The following is a 21,850-nucleotide window of genomic DNA, read 5'->3' as shown; positions in this document are numbered from 1 at the left end:
AAAACCACCTCTCTAAGAAGGCAGTGTGCCACATGAGCTGAAATCACCATTTACATGTATACATGTATCACTGCCTACAGTCTGAGAATATTATTGACCCATTACTTTCAATATGCAGTCACAGTTGTATCTGAAATCCACATGGAATTAAAACATGACACATCCTTTTACTGTAAGCAATGGGTTACTGGTAAATGCATCAGAAGCATTCTTTGAATTCTCAGTTTGACTGACTGGTAAACGATCCTTTCTCACCTCCCAGGTGCTGATTGACACCAACATAAACAGCCCTGCCGGTCTGGCTGTAGATTGGATCACCAGAAAGATGTACTGGACCGAGGCCACCATGGACCGGATTGAGGTGGCCAACACGGATGGTACCATGAGGACCATTTTGGTCTGGGATGACCTGGACCGGCCCAGGGACATCATCGTAGACCCAATAGCCAGGTTTGTTGGACCAGGACCCTGTATCACTAATATGGGAACTGTATCGAAATAAACAATGAATCCAGAGGTGGGACAAATTCAGTTCAGATCTAGTCAGGAAGGATACGTAGATATTCAAGATATATTCCAAAATGTGGCAAGATGGGCATAAGATGTTGTTCCCAAATGGCTTAGTGAAACAGTTACTAAATTCTAAGGACTGATTGATTCCATAATTGTCCCGAAGATCAGTTGAACTGAACTTAGAATTGATAAGTAGAGTATAGGGAAACAGCCCCTGGACTCCATATTATAAAATGTTGGTTTGATAGCAAGTCTTTGATGCCATGGCAAGTGTCATGGTAACTGCAAGAATCCAGCTGCTTGCTGATTGGCTGTTGCTGCGGGAAGTTGTCATTCTAGCGAACATTGCTATCATAACATACATCTTTTATAAAATGAGTCCCTGATCCTGAGAAACTTAACAATTTCTTAAAAGTTGCTACCAGGTGTTGGAGATGGAAATTTGTATAAGCTCTTCTCTGCAAATCCAAGAAAGTAACTGATTCTTAGAAATAATATCTGGTTGTTCATGGGTCCCTGAAGTGCTGTTAATAAAGTGTGCAGAATTCTTTATAATTGTTTGCAAACGAAACATGCTTTATATACATACTTCCTAGCCTTCCCCTGCTAAGTAAATGCACTTTTGTGTGGAACTATTTTGCTCAATCTGCATATCAATCGTAATAATTATATGTGTTGATGAAATAGAAGCACAAAATACACTGCTGTGGAAAACAAGCTCTTGGAAAAAAATAGAAGTAGTTTCAAGAATCATTGCGAGGAGATGCATTCCTTGTTTATTCATAGATATCTTCCCCTCACCCCCAGAGGGAGCTCTGTATACTTACTGTGATTTCAAGAATTTAAGTTTGGTACTCCCAGTGTGTAATCGGAATGCTTGAACAGTACACAGAAGTAATAACACCAAAATCCATTTGTTGAAATTAAATCCCTCAGTGTGATGTACTGGACGGACTGGGGCCATACTCCCAAGATAGAACGAGCCGGGATGGACGGGTCAAGTCGGATGGTCATGGTCTCTCAGGCCCTCTACTGGCCAAACGGTTTGTCCCTTGACCGGGACAGAGGGAAGCTGTACTGGTCAGATGCGGGAACAAAAAGGATTGAATTTAGCAATCTGGACGGGAGTGGTCGACAGGTCAGTGCGTACACTTGATGTCTTTCACAAAAAAGTTTTTAATTTTGCAGGTAGTTGACTCATTTCGTGATTTCAGCATTCATCATCATCATTCATTCATCGTTCATCATCATTTCTGATGTTATGAAGTGGTACACATGTGCAGCACTGTTTCCCATTTACCTATGCTTTGAGACAATCATTGCTGTCTCTGTACTTAGAATTCATGACCAACATCTTGTCAGACTAGAAGTTTAACAAAAGTCACATTTTTGCTTGGTCACACAAGAAAATAAAAGACATGTTTTGTCCCAACTGCATGCGGACATATCTTAACCCGTTGAGGACAGAATGATTTTGCTAAAACACGCATTTCCCGTAGACCCCTGCCCCAGTATACTCGGGACTCGTCCTCAACAACATACATGTGTGTCATCTTTCTGTATCTACAGATCCTGATAAATGTCCAGCTGCCCCACCCATTTGGTCTGGCTGTCCATGGTCAGTGGGTTTACTGGACAGACTGGGAGACCAAGAGCATCCAGAAGGCCAACAAAAGGAGTGGACATGGGAGGGTAACGGTCAGGGATGGTCTGGAGAATTTAATGGACGTCAGGGTGTTCCACAGGGACCGGCCTACAAGTGAGTTTCTTGGGACTTACTGCCTTCTTGCATTCAACCTAAACAAGCCTCCTGCAGAAAGTTATGATATTCACTTTTTCTATGGTAGTATTTTGATGTTGTGTATTAACTCAGATTTCATTAACTATGACTCATTTCTGTCTGATTTAACAAACTCATCATTTTGACTGTCTGACATTTTAAAGAGAGAGAGAAAAAAACAACAAATGAATTTCAGAATATTCAATGAAGTAGCACATTCGCAGTGCCTCAAAACAAAGTAGCAAATCGGCCGTAATCTGGCAGAACTCCCTAAGTCGATTTTGGTCGATTTTCAGGTTTTGAGTGTTTTGTGTGTTTTTTCTCATGCTCTTTCAAGTGGGCCAAAAAATAAGTTGTGAATCGGTACAGAAAGTTATTTTTAGAAAGTGATTTTGGCAAAATTCCTGAGGAGAGAGGGCGATTAATCTGGCAGAACTGCGTAAGTCGAGATTCGAAATGAATTTTCCGATGTTAATCAGGCAGAACTGCGTAAGTCGACTTACGACAACGCTTGGACCAAGGTGTTCCTGCATCCCGCACGGACATGGTATATCTTAACACGCGCGTGCGCGACCTTGGTAGTGACGAACGCGCTGCGCGTTCAGGTTAGCAGTGCCTAGCTAGCTAGCTAGCTAGCTAGACACGTCGTGCGGCTACGTGTATTGTACACGACGACAGTCACGCTAAAGCAATAAACCTCGTTACTCTTGGGGGAAATTGCCACTTTCTTTCCCTTCATAGACTGGCAGGCTTCAAAACAGGTCAATATGCGGTATGCCTTACTATTAAGTTTTGCTACAATCTAGTGTTTTTTAAGCCTAGAGCATTTCTAGATCTAACAAACGTTATAGTTTGCATCTTGTCTGACATCACGCTCCAGTCAACTTTAGGCCTACTTGGTACTGCTGCAGCACTTGTCCATTGTTAGTGTACGTGAAATCAATGTACTGTGCGGTAGCGTAGGTCACGCGAACAACAATATCTGTAATCCATTGACCATAGCTTCTTATTTTATTTTTCATTGTAATAAGCGGTTAGTGGGCTTGGATCTATGGGATTGATCTCGAGAAGTTTAATGAATATCTAGGATACCGTCTATAACGATGGCATTTTCGATCCAATCCTACAGACGTCAGAAATTGACCAATACTAACACTTTTACAGTTTACTTTTTAATACCGGTAGGTACCTACCGTACCGGTACTCCCAGTAAATTGTGCAGTAGGGGCCTACTACTAGTAGACTACTGGGGCCTACCGTTACTTAACTTAGGCTGAATCGCCGGTTATTCTGTCTTTACTCAGTTTTCTATTTTTCTAGATTTGATTCGGCCAGACATTTTTGAAGTCTGTAATATGAAGAATCTAGAATCTACAGGTTAAACGCTAAATTATAAACATTTAGCCCTAGAAATAGATCTGAAACTTAGATTTATATCTGTGTTCTATACATTACTATTAAGTACTAGGGGCCTACTACTAGACATTATAGGCTATAGACTTTACTATAGACTTACCGTTACTGCTTGGCGTTAGTCATTATAGATAGGCATGTTAGGCTTTATGTTGTTCTTAGATCTACAACATTAGTACCTTCTAGGCCTAGATCCCCAATAAACAGTCTAGCTGTAACGCTAGATTTAGCCCCTACCTGGATATAGAGTCTAGCGTTAGATCTAGAGTCTAGACTAGAAAATCTAGAAACTAATTTTCATTGATCTACTAGTCTGTTATAATGACGCCCCAAAATAGACGTCTGGATGTTACATAGACCTAGACAATCGAGTAGACAGAGTTCGAGAGTTCTCGTACGTTTTTAATAGGCCTGCGTAGAAATAGATAGTAACGGTTAGAACACTACTACCCTAACGTTAGTACTGTAAGTAGTTAGTGACAATAAGGCCTACAGTAGGACTAGGAGTCGACACAAACGAGAACTAGGGTCTATTTTTTTATTTTCTAATAAAGCTGTGAATAAACTTTTGGTCAGGCCTAGCTCCTCGTATTCTTTAGTTTAAATAGAGTTTAGGCCTTCAGCCAAAAGGGTCTAGGCTTACTCTTACTTTGGGCATAGAGTAGGAATACTAGGATAATGATGAGATCAGTAGGCCTATCGTATGCAGATTCCTACGTACCGCTCTACTAGTACTAGTCTCTAGATGTCTAGTGTATCGTTAGGCCTGAATAGACTACGGTCTAGACGGTCTACAGTGTAGTACCTGTAGTCTTGATGAACAATATAGCTTAACATCTAGAACCTAGTCTAATATTATTCTTAGTCCAAATGTAATGCTTCATGAGATCGACAATAACCCAAGCAGCAGCCAGGCTTTTGATGTAGCAGTACTTCTTGTGCCGCTAAATAATACTGAAACATGAACACAGACTGACAACATTTGGGGAAAGCAAGTTATTTTCCATATACAAATGAATGGATAAAATGAAATTAAATGTGAATCAATAATGATGACTTTATACAATACAAATATTTCAAAAAAATTGTACTCGATCTAAAATATTCATTGTTTTGACACTGCATCCGCTGAATAGTAAGAGGGTGGATGGTAAAATACGATAGACAACCCGCAGAAAATAGACCGAGATACGTAGTTCTGGTTGATAAACCACGTGTTTATCAGCCAGAACTGCGTATCTCTAGGAGATACGCAGTTCTGGCTGATAAGCACGTGGTTGACGACAAAAAGAGATACGTAGTTCTGCCTGATGAAACACGTGCTTATCAGGCAGAACTGCGTATCTCCTAGAGATACGCAGTTCTGCCTGAAAAACCCCCCGCATGGCCAAAAACTTACGCAGTTCTGGCTGATCAACCCGGGCACGTGACCAGAGATACGCAGTTATGCCAGATTACGATCGCAAAAATTTGGCGACGATTAATCTGGCAGAACTGCGTAAGTTTTTAAAATTGGTAATTTTTACTACTTAAAAAGGTCAAATTGTCATTTTTTTGCTGGAAATAAATTCTTTAGACCAATTATGACCGAGAAAAGAGGAAAAATGCAACTCATCGTATCTCAGTTTAGAAAGGTGTAACATTGAATCTTTAAACCCGATTTCTGGCGTAATGTGTTAAAGGAGATACGCAGTTCTGCCAGATTACGGCCGAAATGATGTCATCAAAGAAAATGTTGTAAAGTAGCAGGATGTAGCATATACTGAGTAGTTTCACAGTAGGTCTTTATTAAAAATAACATACTCGGTATTGTTCAGATTTTCATAAAGAATATACCTGGGTTAATGCCCTCTATCAACCTTAGTAAGTCTTGCTGCTAGGATGACATTTCATGCCTTATATCTCCATATATCACATTTCTGTTTGGTGTTTTACCTGTTGAGGACGGTTTGATTTTGCCACAACACACATTTCCCATAGACACTTGCCTGAGTATACTTGGGACTTGTCCTCAACGTGTTAACCATAAACACTGTTTTGACACAGCAAACCTTAACACTCTTATACTGTACCCCTCTACCAGGAGCCACGCCCTGTGATACCAACAATGGAGGGTGCAGTCACCTGTGTCTCCTCTCACCCACACCCCCTGGCTACACCTGTGCCTGTCCTACCGGTATCAGTCTCCAGGGAGACGGACACACCTGCCAACGAGGTGAGATCTATGGGACTTTGATGGTTCTTTCTTGTCTTAATGTGTGATTCAAAAAGCAGCTCTGCAAAGAATTGAGACTGGTCTTCAGAACAAAATATATTTGTAATGTGAAAGAACTTTTATTTCATTCAGTGACTTATTCAAATGAAAAAAAAAAGCTGTCCATTTAATATCATGCATAGCATTTGGGAATCTATGTAGATACATAAATAAAACTAACAAATGTGAAACAACCTCAAACCATATGAGCCGTGACGTGAGAAAAGGGCCCTTAGCGCTGCTTCGTGCAAGCAAGCGCCAGAAAAAGATGCGGAAGTTTGACAAAGCAATACACGCAAAAAAAGATAAGCTAGCTAACTGTGCGCACATGCATAAACGCATCAAAAAGTGACAAGATTTGGACAAAACATGCTTTTTGAATGTCGTAATTGGGGCATTTAGGAGTGGAGTTTCAGAAAAAGGTTTGCATAATTATCTAAATACATCAGAGTTCCTTCTACAATGTGGAGGTGAAAACTCATTTTCGGTATTTAATGCCCTAAGGGCCCTTTTCTCGTGTCATGGCCCATATATTTACAAGTACAAATGTACATGTTTATTATGTACACTGTATGATACAAGACTCATTTGACTTTATCCATGTGAAGTACTGTTTAGTGTACCACCAGTATAACGGTTGAAAAGAAAAATGTTGCAATTAAAACAAAAGTGCTGGCACTACTTATGACTTACCCTTCAACAGGGACGTGGGCCGCTGTTCCACAAGCATTTATTGTTCACCATGTTTTGAATTCATTATTCAAATCATAACTGAGATCATAATTCATCACGAGAGCCCAGAGTATTCCACCTACTAGCACTATGGCTGTCAAACAGATATCACAATGTTCATACAGATCATTTAAAGTTTTATCACACAAGATACTACTCTAAAACCAGAATTTTTTTTTGTGTATGAAACTGTTGTGAATTTCACAAGGAACCAAGATTTGCGAAAGTAAAAAGCACACATACATGTAAGTTTTATTGTTCTTTTTTTCCCCACAATGCATTGAATGCCAGTGGCAATTCACAAAGTTTCTTGCCACGAAAAAGGCCATTGGCTCCAATTCGCAAAAGTTTCATGCTGCAAATGTTTCTGGATTGACAGTACTGATGGTGATGAAAATGTAAATTTATGTGTGTCTATGTTTTTGCATTGCTTTCTCAGATATGACTCAGTTCCTGGTCTTTGCCCGTAAGACTGACATCCGAGTGGTGTCCCTGGAGCAGCCATACCTCGCTGATGTCACGCTTCCTATCAATGGGATCAGGAATGTTGTAACCGTTGATGTTGATACTGTAGAAGGTAAGAACTGCTTGAATGTTAGATGATGAATGAGGGAGGGAATTGGTGTACAAATAATACACATCAGTGAAGACATTTGTAAGGATTACCAGACAAGGTACCTTTGGAACAGCCTAATATGCCCAGGGTGATAGCCAACTGCACTTGGACAGTTTCAAAGGTATCTGGTGTGGGTAATTATACTAATGCCTGAAAAAATGATGTGTATTATTTGCTTTATAATTTGAAGCAGATCCTTGTCATTTGATAACTCACCCTCATCGCGGGTAAATAAAGTGATGGAATTTTGCCTGGTTGCCATCACCACTTGAAAGTGCTTATGACCGGTCATTATACTTTACTTGTGACTGGTCATTATACTTTACTTGTGACTAGTCATTATACTTTACTTGTGACTGGTCATTATACTTTACTTATGACCAGTCATTATACTTTACTAATGACTAGTCATTATACTTTACTTGTGACTAGTCATTATACTTTACTTATGACCGGTCATTATACTTTACTTATGACTAGACATTATACTCTACTTATGACTGGTCATAAGCAAAATTACCTGTTAGGCAAAATGAATGCCGGCCACGTGTATGCTCTCTACCGTTCATTCGATAGGATATGCTTCATCATTTTAGGTATCATTTATTTGGAGGGAAAAAACCCTTGACAGAAATACAAATGGATGTGACTGGGAAGGATTGTTTTAGTCCCAATAACACACATTTTTGTTAGGTATGATGGAAAGTGTAAGGTCTGTTTTACTTCTAAGCTGTTGAGCAAATAAGTCAGAGGAGACACACATTGTATATTGTGAATGACAAGAATTAGGTAAGATCGGATAAATGATTCTATACAAGAGAATGTAATTGAAAGAAAATGTGTTGTTCCTTCTACCATGAAGATTTGTTAATTGTGAGCCTGATTGTATATTCTTCACCCTGATCTAGTGTCTCAACCTTCTCAACAGCAAGGCTCTGTATGGTACAATTCATAACACATGTACTGTAATTATGTCACAGATGTATAAGTAATGAAAATTACTAAAACTGTAGAAACTAGCTATAATGAGTATCATATTTGTATATGTTATATTTGATTATATCAATTAAAAAAAAAGAATTGTGAATGATGCCATACAATGAATAGATAAATCAAATCAAATCAAATCATATCAAATCAAACCTGTCATGTTTTCGTTGCCTTCTTTCTTACATTCTGCAGGCAAGCTCTACTGGGCTGATAATGCTGTCGACAACATCATGCGGTCAAACCTGGATGGGTCAGAGGCCGAAGAGGTGCTGTCCATCTGTCTGGACACCACGGAGGGTCTGGTGGTGGACCGAAAGGGCCGCAAGCTGTACTGGACGGACACTGGCCGTGGCCTGATTGAGGTGGCCAGACTGGACGGCGGTCAGCGTAAGGTCCTGGTGTGGGAAGACCTGGACGAGCCTCGAGGGATCGCGTTGCATAACACCAGAGGGTGAGAGACGGAGCTGACCTCTTTCCTTTATCACCTTTTGATGTATGCTGTACAAAGTATATTTAAAACACCTTTTACTTTTGTTTGTTGTGGGAAGGGAGACAAAGTTTCAACTTTAAGATAAATGAACAAGTCCTTGTTATAACACCTGTTACTTTTGTATGTTGTGGTTGCCATAGTTACATGTTCTGGACAGACTGGGGAGCCAAGCCTCGGATTGAGAGAGCCTGGATGGATGGGAGGATGAGAGAAGCCATCATATCGGAGGACGTGGAGTGGCCAAACGGAATCGCTGTGGACGAATCTACCAATAGCCTCTTCTGGGTCGATGCTATGACTGAGGTCTGTTAGCATAACATTTGAACTCCGACCTTTGAACTATAAGCTCATTCACAGCTGCATCTGAGCACATGCAGATAACGGTCATTGCAGACCTTGTCTTGAAATTATTATTTCTTTTATATTCATGTTTGAACCAGGTGCACATTAGAATGTGCAGGCGAATATGTATTTTCTTTTAGACCGAATTAACCGATGCCATTCTTGCAGCACTTCCACGTAAAGTACCACTTTCTGCTTGACTGTTTTCAACTGCTTTTTTAAAAGATTTTTCCATGTTTTACAAAGTCTTTGGTTCCAGAGGTCATTGCAGAAAAGTGCCAAATGTGAAATAACTTATTTCCTCAACATCAAATTGATAATGGTGTAGGAGTTGCGAGCTGACGTAGATTGGTATAAATGTGAATCCAGTAAGACTGAGATTTTAGATTACAATAATGTCATCTCAGACATTGTAAGAAAAGATCACAGTCCGCAGATCTAGGTAGACCATAGACTTTGATATAAGAAACACTGTACAGTGTAGTTCTGGATATGAAATACAGTTACACACAATCTGTTTCATAAAACAATTATTTGGTTTTAAGTAAGATGGAGGTTTTGTGATAGAAGAATGTTATCTCAGAATTTGTTTAGTAGGACCACAGTCCACAGATCAAGGTGGACTATAGACTTTACAAGGAAATGCTGTCTAGTTTGGGATATTGGATACAGGTATTCACTATCTGTTTTACAAAACTAATGTCTGGTTTTGAATGCAGAGAGTGGAGACCTGTCAGATTGACGGCAGTGGACGGCGTGAGCTGGTGGTCAGCAACGTCCTTCATCCTTACGGCATCAGCTACCTGGACGGTCACATCTACTGGACGGACTGGGATACGGCCGCTATCCACAGGGCCCGTAAGGACGGTAGTAGGGTCTCCGATGTCCTGGGAAACGTCAACAGTCTGATGGACATCAAGGCAGTGGACATGAGGGAAGAAGGTGAGCTTTGGAAGGGGTGAAAGGTCAAGATGAGGGGTATGTGGATTAACCCCAGGGGTGTAAAGATTAACCCCAGGGGTGTGTGGATTAACCCCAGGGGTGTAAAGATTAAAGGTTGTGCAATATCCCTTTGCAAACATCACACAATTTTGAATGGTTGAAGAACCATACCTCCCAACATCATATGAAATCTTTCAGTAATACACTTCAGAGTTTTGTTTTCTTTTTTTTTTAATGAAAAACTAACCCCAAGAATACACTCATCTTTTGTACCATGAATAATGTTTTGATTTTTTTTTCTGGGTCTGAATAAATTCACTGGAAATCTATAGTATTTGTTTCCGCTCTGTCATGATGAAGTTTCCAATTTTATTATTTTGAAGAAAGGTCTGCATTTTACATATCAGCTTATGAAAGGAATCTAATTTGCAGGGTTGCAAAATGGACACACAAACTTAAGGTGAGAGGCTTGCAACTAAATTAAGGAATGTTGTAAATTTGAGTATTGTCATTAAGATGAAGGTTGGTGTCATACAGAAGAACCATGCTAATCATAAGATGAGTATTCAAGTTAGATGAGGGATGTTTTGATAAAGATAACTGGAATTGCTTTTGAAAAAGGAGTAAAAAAAACTCCCACAGGTAGGAGTATAATTAAGTTTCCTCAAGGTTGGAGGTGTTGTAGGGTAATGGAGTAAGTTGAGTTCTTTCTAAAGTTCAGACAATTTACACGAAATGCTCCAACTTCAGTCAGTAGCTGCCTAACAAAAACAGCAAAAATGTAGTGTTTTTTAAAATGTGTGACCATGTGCAATGTGTCCGTCCCTCAATATTTTGATTTCTGATTTCCGTTTCCCACCAGTGGAGAGTGTGTGTGGTCCTGATAACGGTGGCTGCAGCCATCTCTGTCTGGCCAACCCTCAAGGGTACTCCTGTTCCTGTCCTACCGGTATCAACATCAACGGAGATAACAAGACCTGTGGAGATGGTAAGTTTCTTGGTAAGAGGAGGGTGAAGGGATTGGTATAGGTAAGGAGGGTCATAATGATGTAGGTGATGATGCTATTTGAGGAACCTCCAGGGGTACTCCTGTGCCGGTCGTACCGGTATCAACATCAGCACTGATAACAAGACCTGTGGAGAAGGTGAGTCTCTTGGTAGGAGGAGGGTGATGAAATTTGTAGCGACGAGGTGGTTAATGATGATACTGGTCATAATGCTCCTACCGTTATCACAATCAACAGTGACAACAAGACCTGTGGAGATGGTAAGTCTTGTGCTAGAAGGAGGATGAAGGAATTGATATAAGTAAGGAGGTTAATGATGACATAGGTGATGATTCTATTTGGCCAACCCTCACAGGTACTAATGTGCCTGTCCTACTGGTATCACAATCAACAGTGACAAGACTTGTAGAGATGATAAGTGTATTGGTGGGAGGAGGGTGAAGAAGGATTAAGGGATTAGTAGAGGTAAGGATTTAATGATGGTGATGTTGTCATGGTGAGGGAAATGGTAAATCTGTGCAGTCATTCTTGGCCTGGTCATCAAGGTTATTCAAAAAAATTTCACAAAGGAGTCAAATCAGTGGCATGTGATTGTATATTTTTTTATGATATCATTGTTAGCATATTCATTGCAGATATGGAAATAGCAAGTTTTATAGGGATGATAATAACGATAATGGTGCTAATGATGATGATTATAATAAATGTCTGTGCTGTTGCTATAAGAGTAGATAATTTAGTGTTTTTTCAGTTGATATACATGTAATTAATGGATAATAAATTCATTATGATCTCACCTTGAATTTGTTTTCCTTCCTTTCCAGTTCCTTCCACATTCCTTCTCTTTGCAAACCGTCAAAGCATCCGCCGTATCTCCATGGATACGCCAGACCACACTGATGTCGCCCTTCCCATCGACAATCTGCAGAATCCCGTCGCTCTGGACTTTGACAGTATCGAAAGAAAGATTTACTTCACAGACGTTTTCCTCGATGTCATCAGGTTAGATCAGAAATGTCCTTTATTTAATTGTAGTTTTAGCAGGTTATTATTGTAGTATGGCTGAAACTCAATTGCCAATAAGTGTCTTTAACAGTCTGCCACTAGTGTTGTGATGTTATCTTGTTTTAGCCTTGTTTTTGAACATATGCAACAAAACTAAAGTTGAGCAGATAAAAGCTAAATGTTAAGCGAGAGGTATACAGCTAGAGCAGGAGAAATTAAAAACCAAGCGGGGGAGCAGCTAATTTTGAAAAAATGCCTTCAAAGTGGGAGATGTCCTGCCAAAACCGGGAGAATTGAGTCTCTACTCATTTTCTTCAGAATGGATCATTTCCTATAGGCACAATAAAGGTTAGGGTAAAGGGTTTTCTATTAGACTCTAGAATTGCTACAATGAACAGACAACATTACACAACTATTAAAGTTGATTCTGTTTTATTTCTGTCTGCAGACGAGCAGACTACGATGGCTCCAACGTGGAGACCGTCATCTCTGAGGGACTCCAGACCACCGACGGCATCGCCGTGGACTGGATCGGCCGGAATCTCTACTGGACCGACACGGGGCTGGACCAGATTGAGGTGGCGCGCCTGGATGGGTCGGCTCGAAAGGTTGTGGTATCGTCCGGTCTCCAGGAGCCGAGGGCCATCGCTTTGTACCCCTCCAGCGGGTGAGTGAGGGGTAATAACCCCAGCCACCTGTTCTCTCTGAGACCGTCAGCTGACTCTAAGTTTGTGGTGTGCATCTTGTAATGGGAAGGTTGTGAGTCATTCAGTGCTGGAAAGCTTGATGAATTAATGATTTCCACTGTGATATGATAGCGGTTCTTTTGCAACACAGGACTTCAAGTGTACATAGTTTGTAGAGTGTTCAATGCTCACAGCATCTTCTTGATGTAAACCATTATTACGACCTGAAACAGATACATAGAAAATGCACAGTTTTCTATAATACCCTAGATTTAGTTGTTTTCTGAGATTTTTACATTGTCTTTCTGATATATGTGATGGTGATAAGATGTGTATAGCTGCTTACTGGCAGTGATTTACTCCGTAAATTTCTAGGGACATGTTTTGGAGTGATTGGGGAATGCATCTGTTTTTGTTATATATGTGATGGTTAGAAGATGTGTAGAGCTGATTAGTGACTGTGTTTTACTGCTTAAATTTCTAGGTACATGTTTTGGAGTGATTGGGGAATGCACGCCAAGATAGAGAGGGCGCACTTCGATGGCACTGGCCGGCGAACGGTCATCAGCAACGACCTCGGCTGGCCCAACGGACTGACCATCGACTACGCCACCCGACGCATCTACTGGGTGGACGCCCTCTTGGACAAGATCGAGACCGCTGATTTTGCCGGCAAACACCGTGTAGTGCTGACCGATAATGTGACCACTCACTCCTTTGGCCTGACAATGGTAGGTGCAGGGTCAGCCTTGGGGTCTTGGTTTATTTGTTACATATTGTGGTCATTTTATTTTACTCAAAGAGGTAATTGTGTTCTGGTTGTGTTTATAAAATGAAGCAGATCCAAACCAAATGATCAGATTACCAGACATTTATTTGGCTTATGACCATTGCCTCATCCACTGTCACATTTTATGTGCCAAGAAATTGCATTCTCCTGCAGAATAGTATGAATTATAATGTTATATGGAGATTAGCATGACAACTTTTAAAATGATCTTGACCGATCCCATCATACACATTGTGACATATACTTTCCTTCGAATTCCTGACGAAGTGTGCTAAAGGAAGCCACAAGCCCTTATCTTTATTGTTGTTGTTGTTGTTGTTGTTGTTGTTGTTACTATTATTATTATTGTAAGTACATGTATTATTCATTGATGTTTTAATATTTTCTATGCTTACAGTTTGGCAGCCGTCTGTTTTGGACTGACTGGCGAACCAACACCATTGAGACCGTTGACAAGTCGACTGGCCTAGGAATGGTCACCTTTCAAAGGAATCTGGATTCTCTCATGCATATTCATATGGTTTCTCCCTTGAGACAGACTGGTAAATAACCCCTCTCTTGTCACCCCATTTTAGTATCTGAATCTAGATTAGCTAGTAGAGAACTAGGTTAGGAATGGTCACCTTTCAAAGGAACCTGGATTCTCTCATGCATATTCATATGGTTTCTCCCTTGAGACAGACTGGTAAATAACCCCTCTCTCATTCCTCCGTTCTAGTTTCTGAATCTAGATCAGCTAGAAGAGAAGTGAGAGACTGGTGAATAATTCCATTCTTATTCCCTCCTTTCCTGTTTTTCAGATTGTGTTATATCAGCTAGTAGAAAATGAAAACCTTCAACTTGCCCTTGACTGTTACATAGTATTGAAAAGGAAAGGGAAAGTTTCTGTTTAAAAAAAAAAGAAATTTCTCTTGAAGATATAATCTTTTACAAGTGCATTGATGAGTTGTAGTTTCAAGTGGTATAGGCCCACCTCTATTTTAAGCTTTTGTGATACTTTGTAGACGATATCACTCCCTAAACAGTCAAAGAAGTAAAGCTGCAAATGGATTCACTTCACTGCAGAGCTCCTAAGTCTCCTGATCTGCAGGAAGCTCCCTATAAAGCTAGAATATCTCTTGATGTTCTTGCAAAAGAATATGAGAGCCTTCCAGGTTTTGGAATGATGTTTGCCTCTTGAGATTTCTATACCACACAAGTATCTCATTGATTGATCTTTGGGATCCCCCTGCTTTTCATGTGTGAGTGCTTGTAGGCTTGCGTGGTGGCAGAATTATAGAGTACTCAACAGCTCCAGTCAGACCATATTAAAGAAACTTCACATAGTTTCCTTCCCGTTAAATTTCTGCAGTTTGAGCACGCGATCACATTACCAACGAAGCTGTGCGTAGTTTGAGCAATGCAAAACTATGTGTAGTATCGATCTCCAACATGCAAGCTCTACACAAATGAAAACCGCATACCTTCCCTGAATGTCAAAAAGGCAAACGTACGACAGCGAGCAGAATAATGTGCATAAACAACATGTAATGGATCTAATCATAAACTTGTTGAAGTTTCGGCTCTTTGTGGCCACACTATACAAAACTACACTTGAGATTTGCGGGAAGTGAGTAACTCTCCAATTGCAATCAGTAAGTTGTGCAGGGAGTTTCGCCAATAAGTTTTTTTGAAAATTTTGTGGTCAAACTGTCCAAACTACTTGAAGCAAAATACCTAGAAGTGAAACTAAGCTGAGTTTCACGTAGTCTGATAGGGGCTATAAGCCAGTTCATAATTAGGTTATGTACACATTGGTACAAATGACCTCTCTTTTTTCTCAGTTGGTTAGGCACTTCACTCGCTTTCAAAGTGGCATAATGCATAAACTTGCCCGACATAACAATTTATGGAATTCATGTTCAAACAACAATGAGCTTACATTTAGAGCAGGTGATCAGATCTGTGTACTCCATCAGTTGACAATTTAACAGGCATCCATTTCGTTGTTTTGCATTGAATGCAATACCGGCCTATTAACTTTTTATATTGCAAAATACCATTCATGCTGTCAGGTGGATGTGCTGGCAAGCACCATTTAGACAAGGATCACATGAATAATCATCGCATCACAGATGCTTATCTCAGTGAATTTACAAACCCAAATGCCTGTTGGTACAAATGACCTTTTTCTGCTCATGCGCAAAGTGGAATTGCGAACTGGTCTATTGTCAAGGCATGGTTTACTATTTAGGAGGTTGAGCTGATGTCATATCACTCTCACCTTCCTTTACCCCCCTTTCAGGGACCAACCCTTGTGGAGTGGACAATGGGGGGTGTAGCCACCTGTGTCTGGCCAGACCGCAGGGCTATGTCTGCGCCTGTCCAGATCAACCGGACGATCGACCCTGTTCACTGAGTGAGTATCATTCCTACTCATTTGCTGTTTGTCTGTCGGTCTGTTTGACTGTTTCTATTGTATCTATCTGAATGTCTCTTCTCATTTTCTCTGTATTAATTCATCTCTTCGCAATGATGGTAACAACATACAGTTACAAGGAATAACCTTATTTTCCCAAATTTTTGAACACCAAACTGGTTCTTTTGATGAGATATATTTTACATGTAATGCTCTCATGTTCTTAGTTACTACAGAAATCACCGAGACTTGTGTTAAAAAAAGATTAATGCGTAGAAAATGTATTACATTGTGGTGATTTGTTGTACTGTGTGTCATTATGCTTCAGTTTCATTTCCAGTTTGTGTTATGTCTTTGTGTATACTTGTATTGTATTTTTGTTATGTGTTGTAATATCTAATGTACCAAGAATTTCCATTGTGGACAATAAAGTCAATCAATCAATTAATCAATCAATCAATCACTCAATAGTTATTTAATCAGTTGATTTGCAGTCAGGCGATCAATTTATCAACCAATCAATCTATCTGTCAATCAATCAATCAATCAATCTGCTCACAGCTCCCGGTGCTACATCAGTGATTCAGACCAGACAGCCGACGCCCAGTTCCCCTACCACCAAACTCCGCCCAAACTTCTCCATCACCCAGCACCCCTTAGCAAGACACACCACCAATGCTCCTGGGGGTATTCACACCATCATCCACCAGCCTGCTACTGGTAATGGGGCGGGCGTGGCTCAGACTACTCCGCCCTTTGGAACATTCTTACCTGGAGGGTACATTTTTTTCACTTCCTCTCAACTTTTCATATTCATGCGCTGGCTTCAGAAGGCACAAAGTTGACACCACGGTCAATTCAAGTCAGATCCACTCCAAGTCTGCTTTATTAGTAGAATGTACTTAAATGCAGTTGTGTTGTGGATGTATAAGGAATGAATTGAAGAATTACATGGTTGACTCAATACACTCACTGATACATATGCGCTTGAAAGCTAAGCAAATTGCATTCAATTCATACAACTGTAACCCATAATAGAGTGTCTTACAGAAGTATTGACTCCCATATTGTAAGTAGCTTAACCCATTGAGGATGTGCTGATTTTGCTATAACACGTATTCCATAGACACCTGCCCAAGTATGCATCCAACGGGTTAATGAGAGCTGCAGTTTTGCTGTGAATTAAGAAACCTACTCGTACAGGCGACGTCTGTTTTAATGAAGTCATCAGGATGGGCAGTTTCCTTATATCAAAATTTGTTATAGCCAAATGAATAAAGTATTTAAAGATATGTAGCTAATCATTTTGGGAAGTTAATTTTTACCAGGTTGGAATGAAAATTTGTTATAACCATGTTCATTATAACAGGTGTGCACCGCTAGCATTAAGGCATAATTTACCATTTGCAAATGAAACAAAACCCCACCATTGGTGCTTCAAAATAGTTCTAAAATGTGAGTTAGGGATGGAAACAACCAATGTAAAAATTTGAACCAGTATAATCGATGTTAAATATTGTTAGATATACAAAATGTGAACAATAGATATAATAAAAATGTTTCCAGACTAAACTATGGTTTAATGAGGAAAATAGTGATATCTCCTTATGTTTTAGGCTTTAATGCAACAATTTTATATGTTAGTATGTTTTGTGTTACAACTGGCCTACACATATGCATCAAATGTGATATCTTGAACATCTTTTAAATCACTGCTCCCAAAGGTAAATAGGACCTTTACGAGATGATGTATCATCTAATCAAGTCTTTTTTTCTTTTCTTTTTTTCATTTTCCCTCATTTCAGGTGCACCCGAGAGGAGATAGAGACTGGCCAATGTCCAGGATTCGGAATGGAAGCTGACAACGAAGGCATCCATCAGGCTGGCCAGACCAAGTTCCGATTCTTCTACCTCTACATCGTCGGCGGCATCCTAGCTTTCCTCGTCATCATCATCCTACTCATGGTCTTTTTGCTCTGGAGACGAAACAGGTCAGGGTTAACCTTTGACCTTCTAACAATGGCATTAACCCCTTGTCTCCCAGATCCTCTTATTCTTCATTGGTGTAACATTAACTGTTAGAGACCAGTGGGTTGGCAGTTCCATGTCTTCGGTTTGTGCTTGGGTTGTGTTTGTTTAACCAACAATCCCTAAGCATTTATGGCACAAATAGGAAAATGAAAGATCATTTTAGCATATAAAATGAATGGAAAATCAATGTAGATAAATTCAAAATAAAGTTTTGTGAAACAGATCTCTAATGTCTGATCGTAACATTCTTCTAGAGTTTTGAAATTGAAATACATGTATAACAAATTGGGTTCAACGAGGTTTGGTAGAATGTCTTACTGTACAAATATATATTTTGAGTGTAAGAGTTTACAGTTTAATGCAGATGATACTCTTCATATTTTAGAAAGTTGTGCCTTACGTCGTACTATGCATCTTAAAGGACAAGTTCACCTTCATAGACATGTGGGTTGAGTGAATGCAGCAATATTAGTAGAACACAACAGTGAGAGTTTGAGCAAAATCGGACTATCCGTTAAAAAGTTATGAATTTTTGAAGTTTCTGCTCAGTCACGGCTGGATGAAAAGACTACTATAGCTTGTGATGTCACATGAGTACAACGATATAAAGAAAGAATAAAGAAAATTGAACATATTTCCATTTTTCTCGCATAACAAAAGAACACTCGACTTCTCTCTTTCAGAAGGCAGGGGGAATAATATTACCCTTAACATACGTCAGTAGCAAGTCAAAGAAATGTGCACTTTATTCAAAAAGTAAAATTTTGTGAAATTCTCTTTTTATTTTCGTTATATAGTTGTACGCATGTGACATCATACACTGTAGTAGTCTTCTCTTCCAGCAGTGACTGCGCAGATACTTAAAATATTCGTAACTTTTGAACGGATTGTCCAATTTTCCTCAAACTTTCACTGATGTGTTCTACTAATATTGCTGCATTCTCTCAATCCTTATGTATATGAAGGTGGACTTGTCCTTAAAGCCGTTGAGGATGAGCTGATTTTGCTTTAACCCTAAAGGGGCGGGGCTTTTTTATGGTGCGATCGCGATGAAATTTTGCATGCTTGAGACCCACGTCAAAATCTACAAGATTGTGTCGTAAGATTTTTTGAAACAATCAATTTCTAATTTTAATTAATTAATTGTGCAAATTAAGCTCAAGATCATATTTTAGCCTAATTAAAAGCATTGAGAGTCTAATTTTTGATCTGTAAATCTGTTTTAGCATATTCAACAATTGTACATCACAAAAACTTCCAAAACTCATTCCAATTCTTATGTATTTTATTGTTTTCAGAATTTCTTATGTATTTCTTTGTTTTTCAACTTTTGTTTTTTTCTTTATTTTTTCATTGGAAATTGTCACTGATCACTTTTCTACCATAATTAGCTCAAAATTAATCAATGAAAGTGATTAATTGTAAGAATAATTAGGTTTTCATGACTTTCATAACAGAGCACCGTTTTCCATAGGAAATGTACACAAATCACAAAATTGTGCCCGTTTTGGAGCGACATTCCATTACAAAAATGGGCGTGGCTTAACAAAAGTATGCGCGGACGTTGCAAATTTGGTCTCAAAAGTTGCGCGAGACTTGAACGAAGAAAGTCAAGAAGCCTCGCGACGAGGCCTTCTCGCGTTACAGAATTATAGGGCGAAACGTCGAGGGGGGGCGGATTCTGCCCCCCCCCCCCCCCCCCCCCCCCCCCCCCCTTTAGGGTTAACACATATTTCCCTTTGACATCTGCCCGAGTATACTCGGGACTAGTTTTCAACAGGATAAAGTTACCGGTAACAAATCAGAAAAATTTGTGCGGCATTGTTGAAAATGTATGTTTGAAGGGTATAGAGGGTACAATACAGGAATGTGGTATGTAAGATCTCAATGCATGCATATCTAGTTTATTAAACAGTGATGATGATATGTCATGTAACAGCAAGTATGCACTGTTGTTTCCCAACACTTTTGTCTCCGTTGTGAAGTGAGCATTGAACCTCAATTTCTTTTTGCCCTTTCAGGAGAAGAACCAGGTGTAGACTTGACAGTCGAAGTAATTTCTACAACCCTCGCTACAATCACATGACCAACGAGGTCATGATAGAGCCGAGGATTACGAGAGCTTGGTTGACGTACTCCAAACCGGTAGGTTTCCTCTCGGCCTTTAGGTAACAACATTGTAGGGTACTGTAGAAGTAGATATTTTTGCGTGAATAATATTTCGCGCTCGGCTAGGTGATGTGAATTTTGTATGTTTTTAATTCCACAGAATCCGGGCATTAACTACAATCGTGTTGGAACATTCGGCAAGCAGAAATATTTGTGTGCTTTTAATTTTACTCCAGTTTATGGTTGCACAAAATGTGTGAAAATTTCCACATCGCAAAAAGTTGCATTTTTACAGTAATAATTTCTTATTTATCCCTATGAAGAAATAAATGAAATTGCATAGCATCATTTTTATGTTCATGTCGTCATGTTTGTATACATATGCGATACGGAGAATTAACAAATGGTTGTGGGTGAGTTAAGTGTCAATTCATCAAGTTAGATTTTTTTCCCCATCACTTTCCTTCCAGTGAAAAATTCTTTTTTTACTTTTATTCTACAGACGGCAAGTCATACAAGCAGCTCCAATGGTAGTCTTCCCTCAAGGCTCAATAATGAAGAGACTGATAAAATGTTGTCTCCGCCAATGGTGTACGGAGCGACGGCACCGTGCTACAATGACACGAGGCCTTGCAAGAAAGGCAAGCGTGCCAAGAACTGCAACAACCCTTACCCTACATTCTGCGAAGTGCGTGTGACCGAGAACGAACTCTGCAAATATTCGGATGGTTGCTGCGACTGAGGCTACCCACGGCCAGTGTGTTGATACGAAGACACAAGATGCCGCCTCATTTTTTTTTTCTGCCATGCGGATGAGGTCTCAGACATTGCCACCAAAGGGAGCCCTCTATCTGCACAGGATGTGCAGCTTTGGTGGTGCATTGTGGGAAGGAATGAAATGCACTTTATTGAGAGTGGCCACCCCTGGATGCATTTGTTTTTATTGTACAGATAGAGAAAAAAGATGCATATATGGCGTGCAGCAATTTTTTATTTTTTATGTATACAGTCGTATATATTTTTTTTTTATTGTGGTGTCATATCAAACAGAGGAAGGAAACAGGGAGACGACGGATACGAGATGAAAATGTTCATAAATGCCAAAATATCTTCATTTTCCTCCAAGATCAGCTCGCCTATGCCACTTCAGCATTCTGCACAATATTTTGCAATTAATTTCCTTGTGGGAAAAACGAGAAATTTGTTGTCACAATTTTTTGACGGAGAATTACGCAATTCTTACTTTGTTGTGCTGTTGTGAGAAGCTAATGCAATGTGAATTGTTTACTATGCCAAGCGTTGCACATGTATGCAAACACGGATGGTGTGTAAAAAGAAAATTCAGCAAACCACTGCCATTTTATGATGTTATTAGTCTTGTGCTCCAGGAATTAGGACATTATATGTCTTCTGGCTTGACTGCGTGAGATGTGAGATTTATTTTTTTTAAATGGTTTTTCAACCTGTGTGGGAGTCTGCAGTAAAAACTTCTGTCCAGTTACATTTTTCAACTGTCAGTTCTACCATGTAAGCTGTATGCATTGCGACAGACATTAAGATAGAAAGTCCACAAGTTGTGAGATGATATTTTCAAGAGTTGTTTTGAAAACAGAAAAATCATTCTTGAGCCTCTAGTTTTTCCTAGGAGTGAAAAACTTACATAAGATTCCTGTAAGATTTTGTCAAACTAGAATTCCTTTTAATGGCATTTTAGCTACATTTTCACGAAGTACTGTGAGTCTTTGAGCAAGA

The 21,850-nt window shown here is 39.7% G+C and overlaps 1 protein-coding gene across 1 annotated transcript in view; it reads left to right on the top strand.

The window, feature by feature from the left end:
- The window catches only part of LOC139729734 (low-density lipoprotein receptor-related protein 4-like), a 43,661-nt gene extending 22,012 nt beyond the window's left edge, over window positions 1–21,649 (top strand). The window contains exons 17-34 of the mRNA XM_071640670.1: window positions 263–450; window positions 1,450–1,651; window positions 2,083–2,272; window positions 5,790–5,921; window positions 7,132–7,269; window positions 8,491–8,749; window positions 8,929–9,091; window positions 9,850–10,072; window positions 10,935–11,060; window positions 11,904–12,081; window positions 12,533–12,751; window positions 13,255–13,501; window positions 13,958–14,102; window positions 15,845–15,958; window positions 16,520–16,736; window positions 17,764–17,949; window positions 20,011–20,134; window positions 20,601–21,649. Coding sequence (XP_071496771.1) covers window positions 263–450; window positions 1,450–1,651; window positions 2,083–2,272; window positions 5,790–5,921; window positions 7,132–7,269; window positions 8,491–8,749; window positions 8,929–9,091; window positions 9,850–10,072; window positions 10,935–11,060; window positions 11,904–12,081; window positions 12,533–12,751; window positions 13,255–13,501; window positions 13,958–14,102; window positions 15,845–15,958; window positions 16,520–16,736; window positions 17,764–17,949; window positions 20,011–20,134; window positions 20,601–20,840 — 3,291 coding nt within the window. The 3' untranslated portion in view covers window positions 20,841–21,649. The remainder of the gene's footprint in view (window positions 1–262; window positions 451–1,449; window positions 1,652–2,082; window positions 2,273–5,789; window positions 5,922–7,131; window positions 7,270–8,490; window positions 8,750–8,928; window positions 9,092–9,849; window positions 10,073–10,934; window positions 11,061–11,903; window positions 12,082–12,532; window positions 12,752–13,254; window positions 13,502–13,957; window positions 14,103–15,844; window positions 15,959–16,519; window positions 16,737–17,763; window positions 17,950–20,010; window positions 20,135–20,600) is intronic.
- The last annotated feature ends 201 nt before the right edge of the window (window positions 21,650–21,850 follow it).

Source organism: Diadema antillarum, unplaced genomic scaffold (genome assembly GCF_040938485.1).
Source record: "Diadema antillarum isolate AM-2024a unplaced genomic scaffold, OU_Dant_1.0 seq00000261_RagTag, whole genome shotgun sequence".
In the NCBI taxonomy this organism is placed as follows: Eukaryota; Metazoa; Echinodermata; class Echinoidea; order Diadematoida; family Diadematidae; genus Diadema; species Diadema antillarum.
The sequence above is the reverse complement of the archived record's forward strand: the minus strand, read 5'-3'. Positions and strand labels throughout refer to the sequence as shown.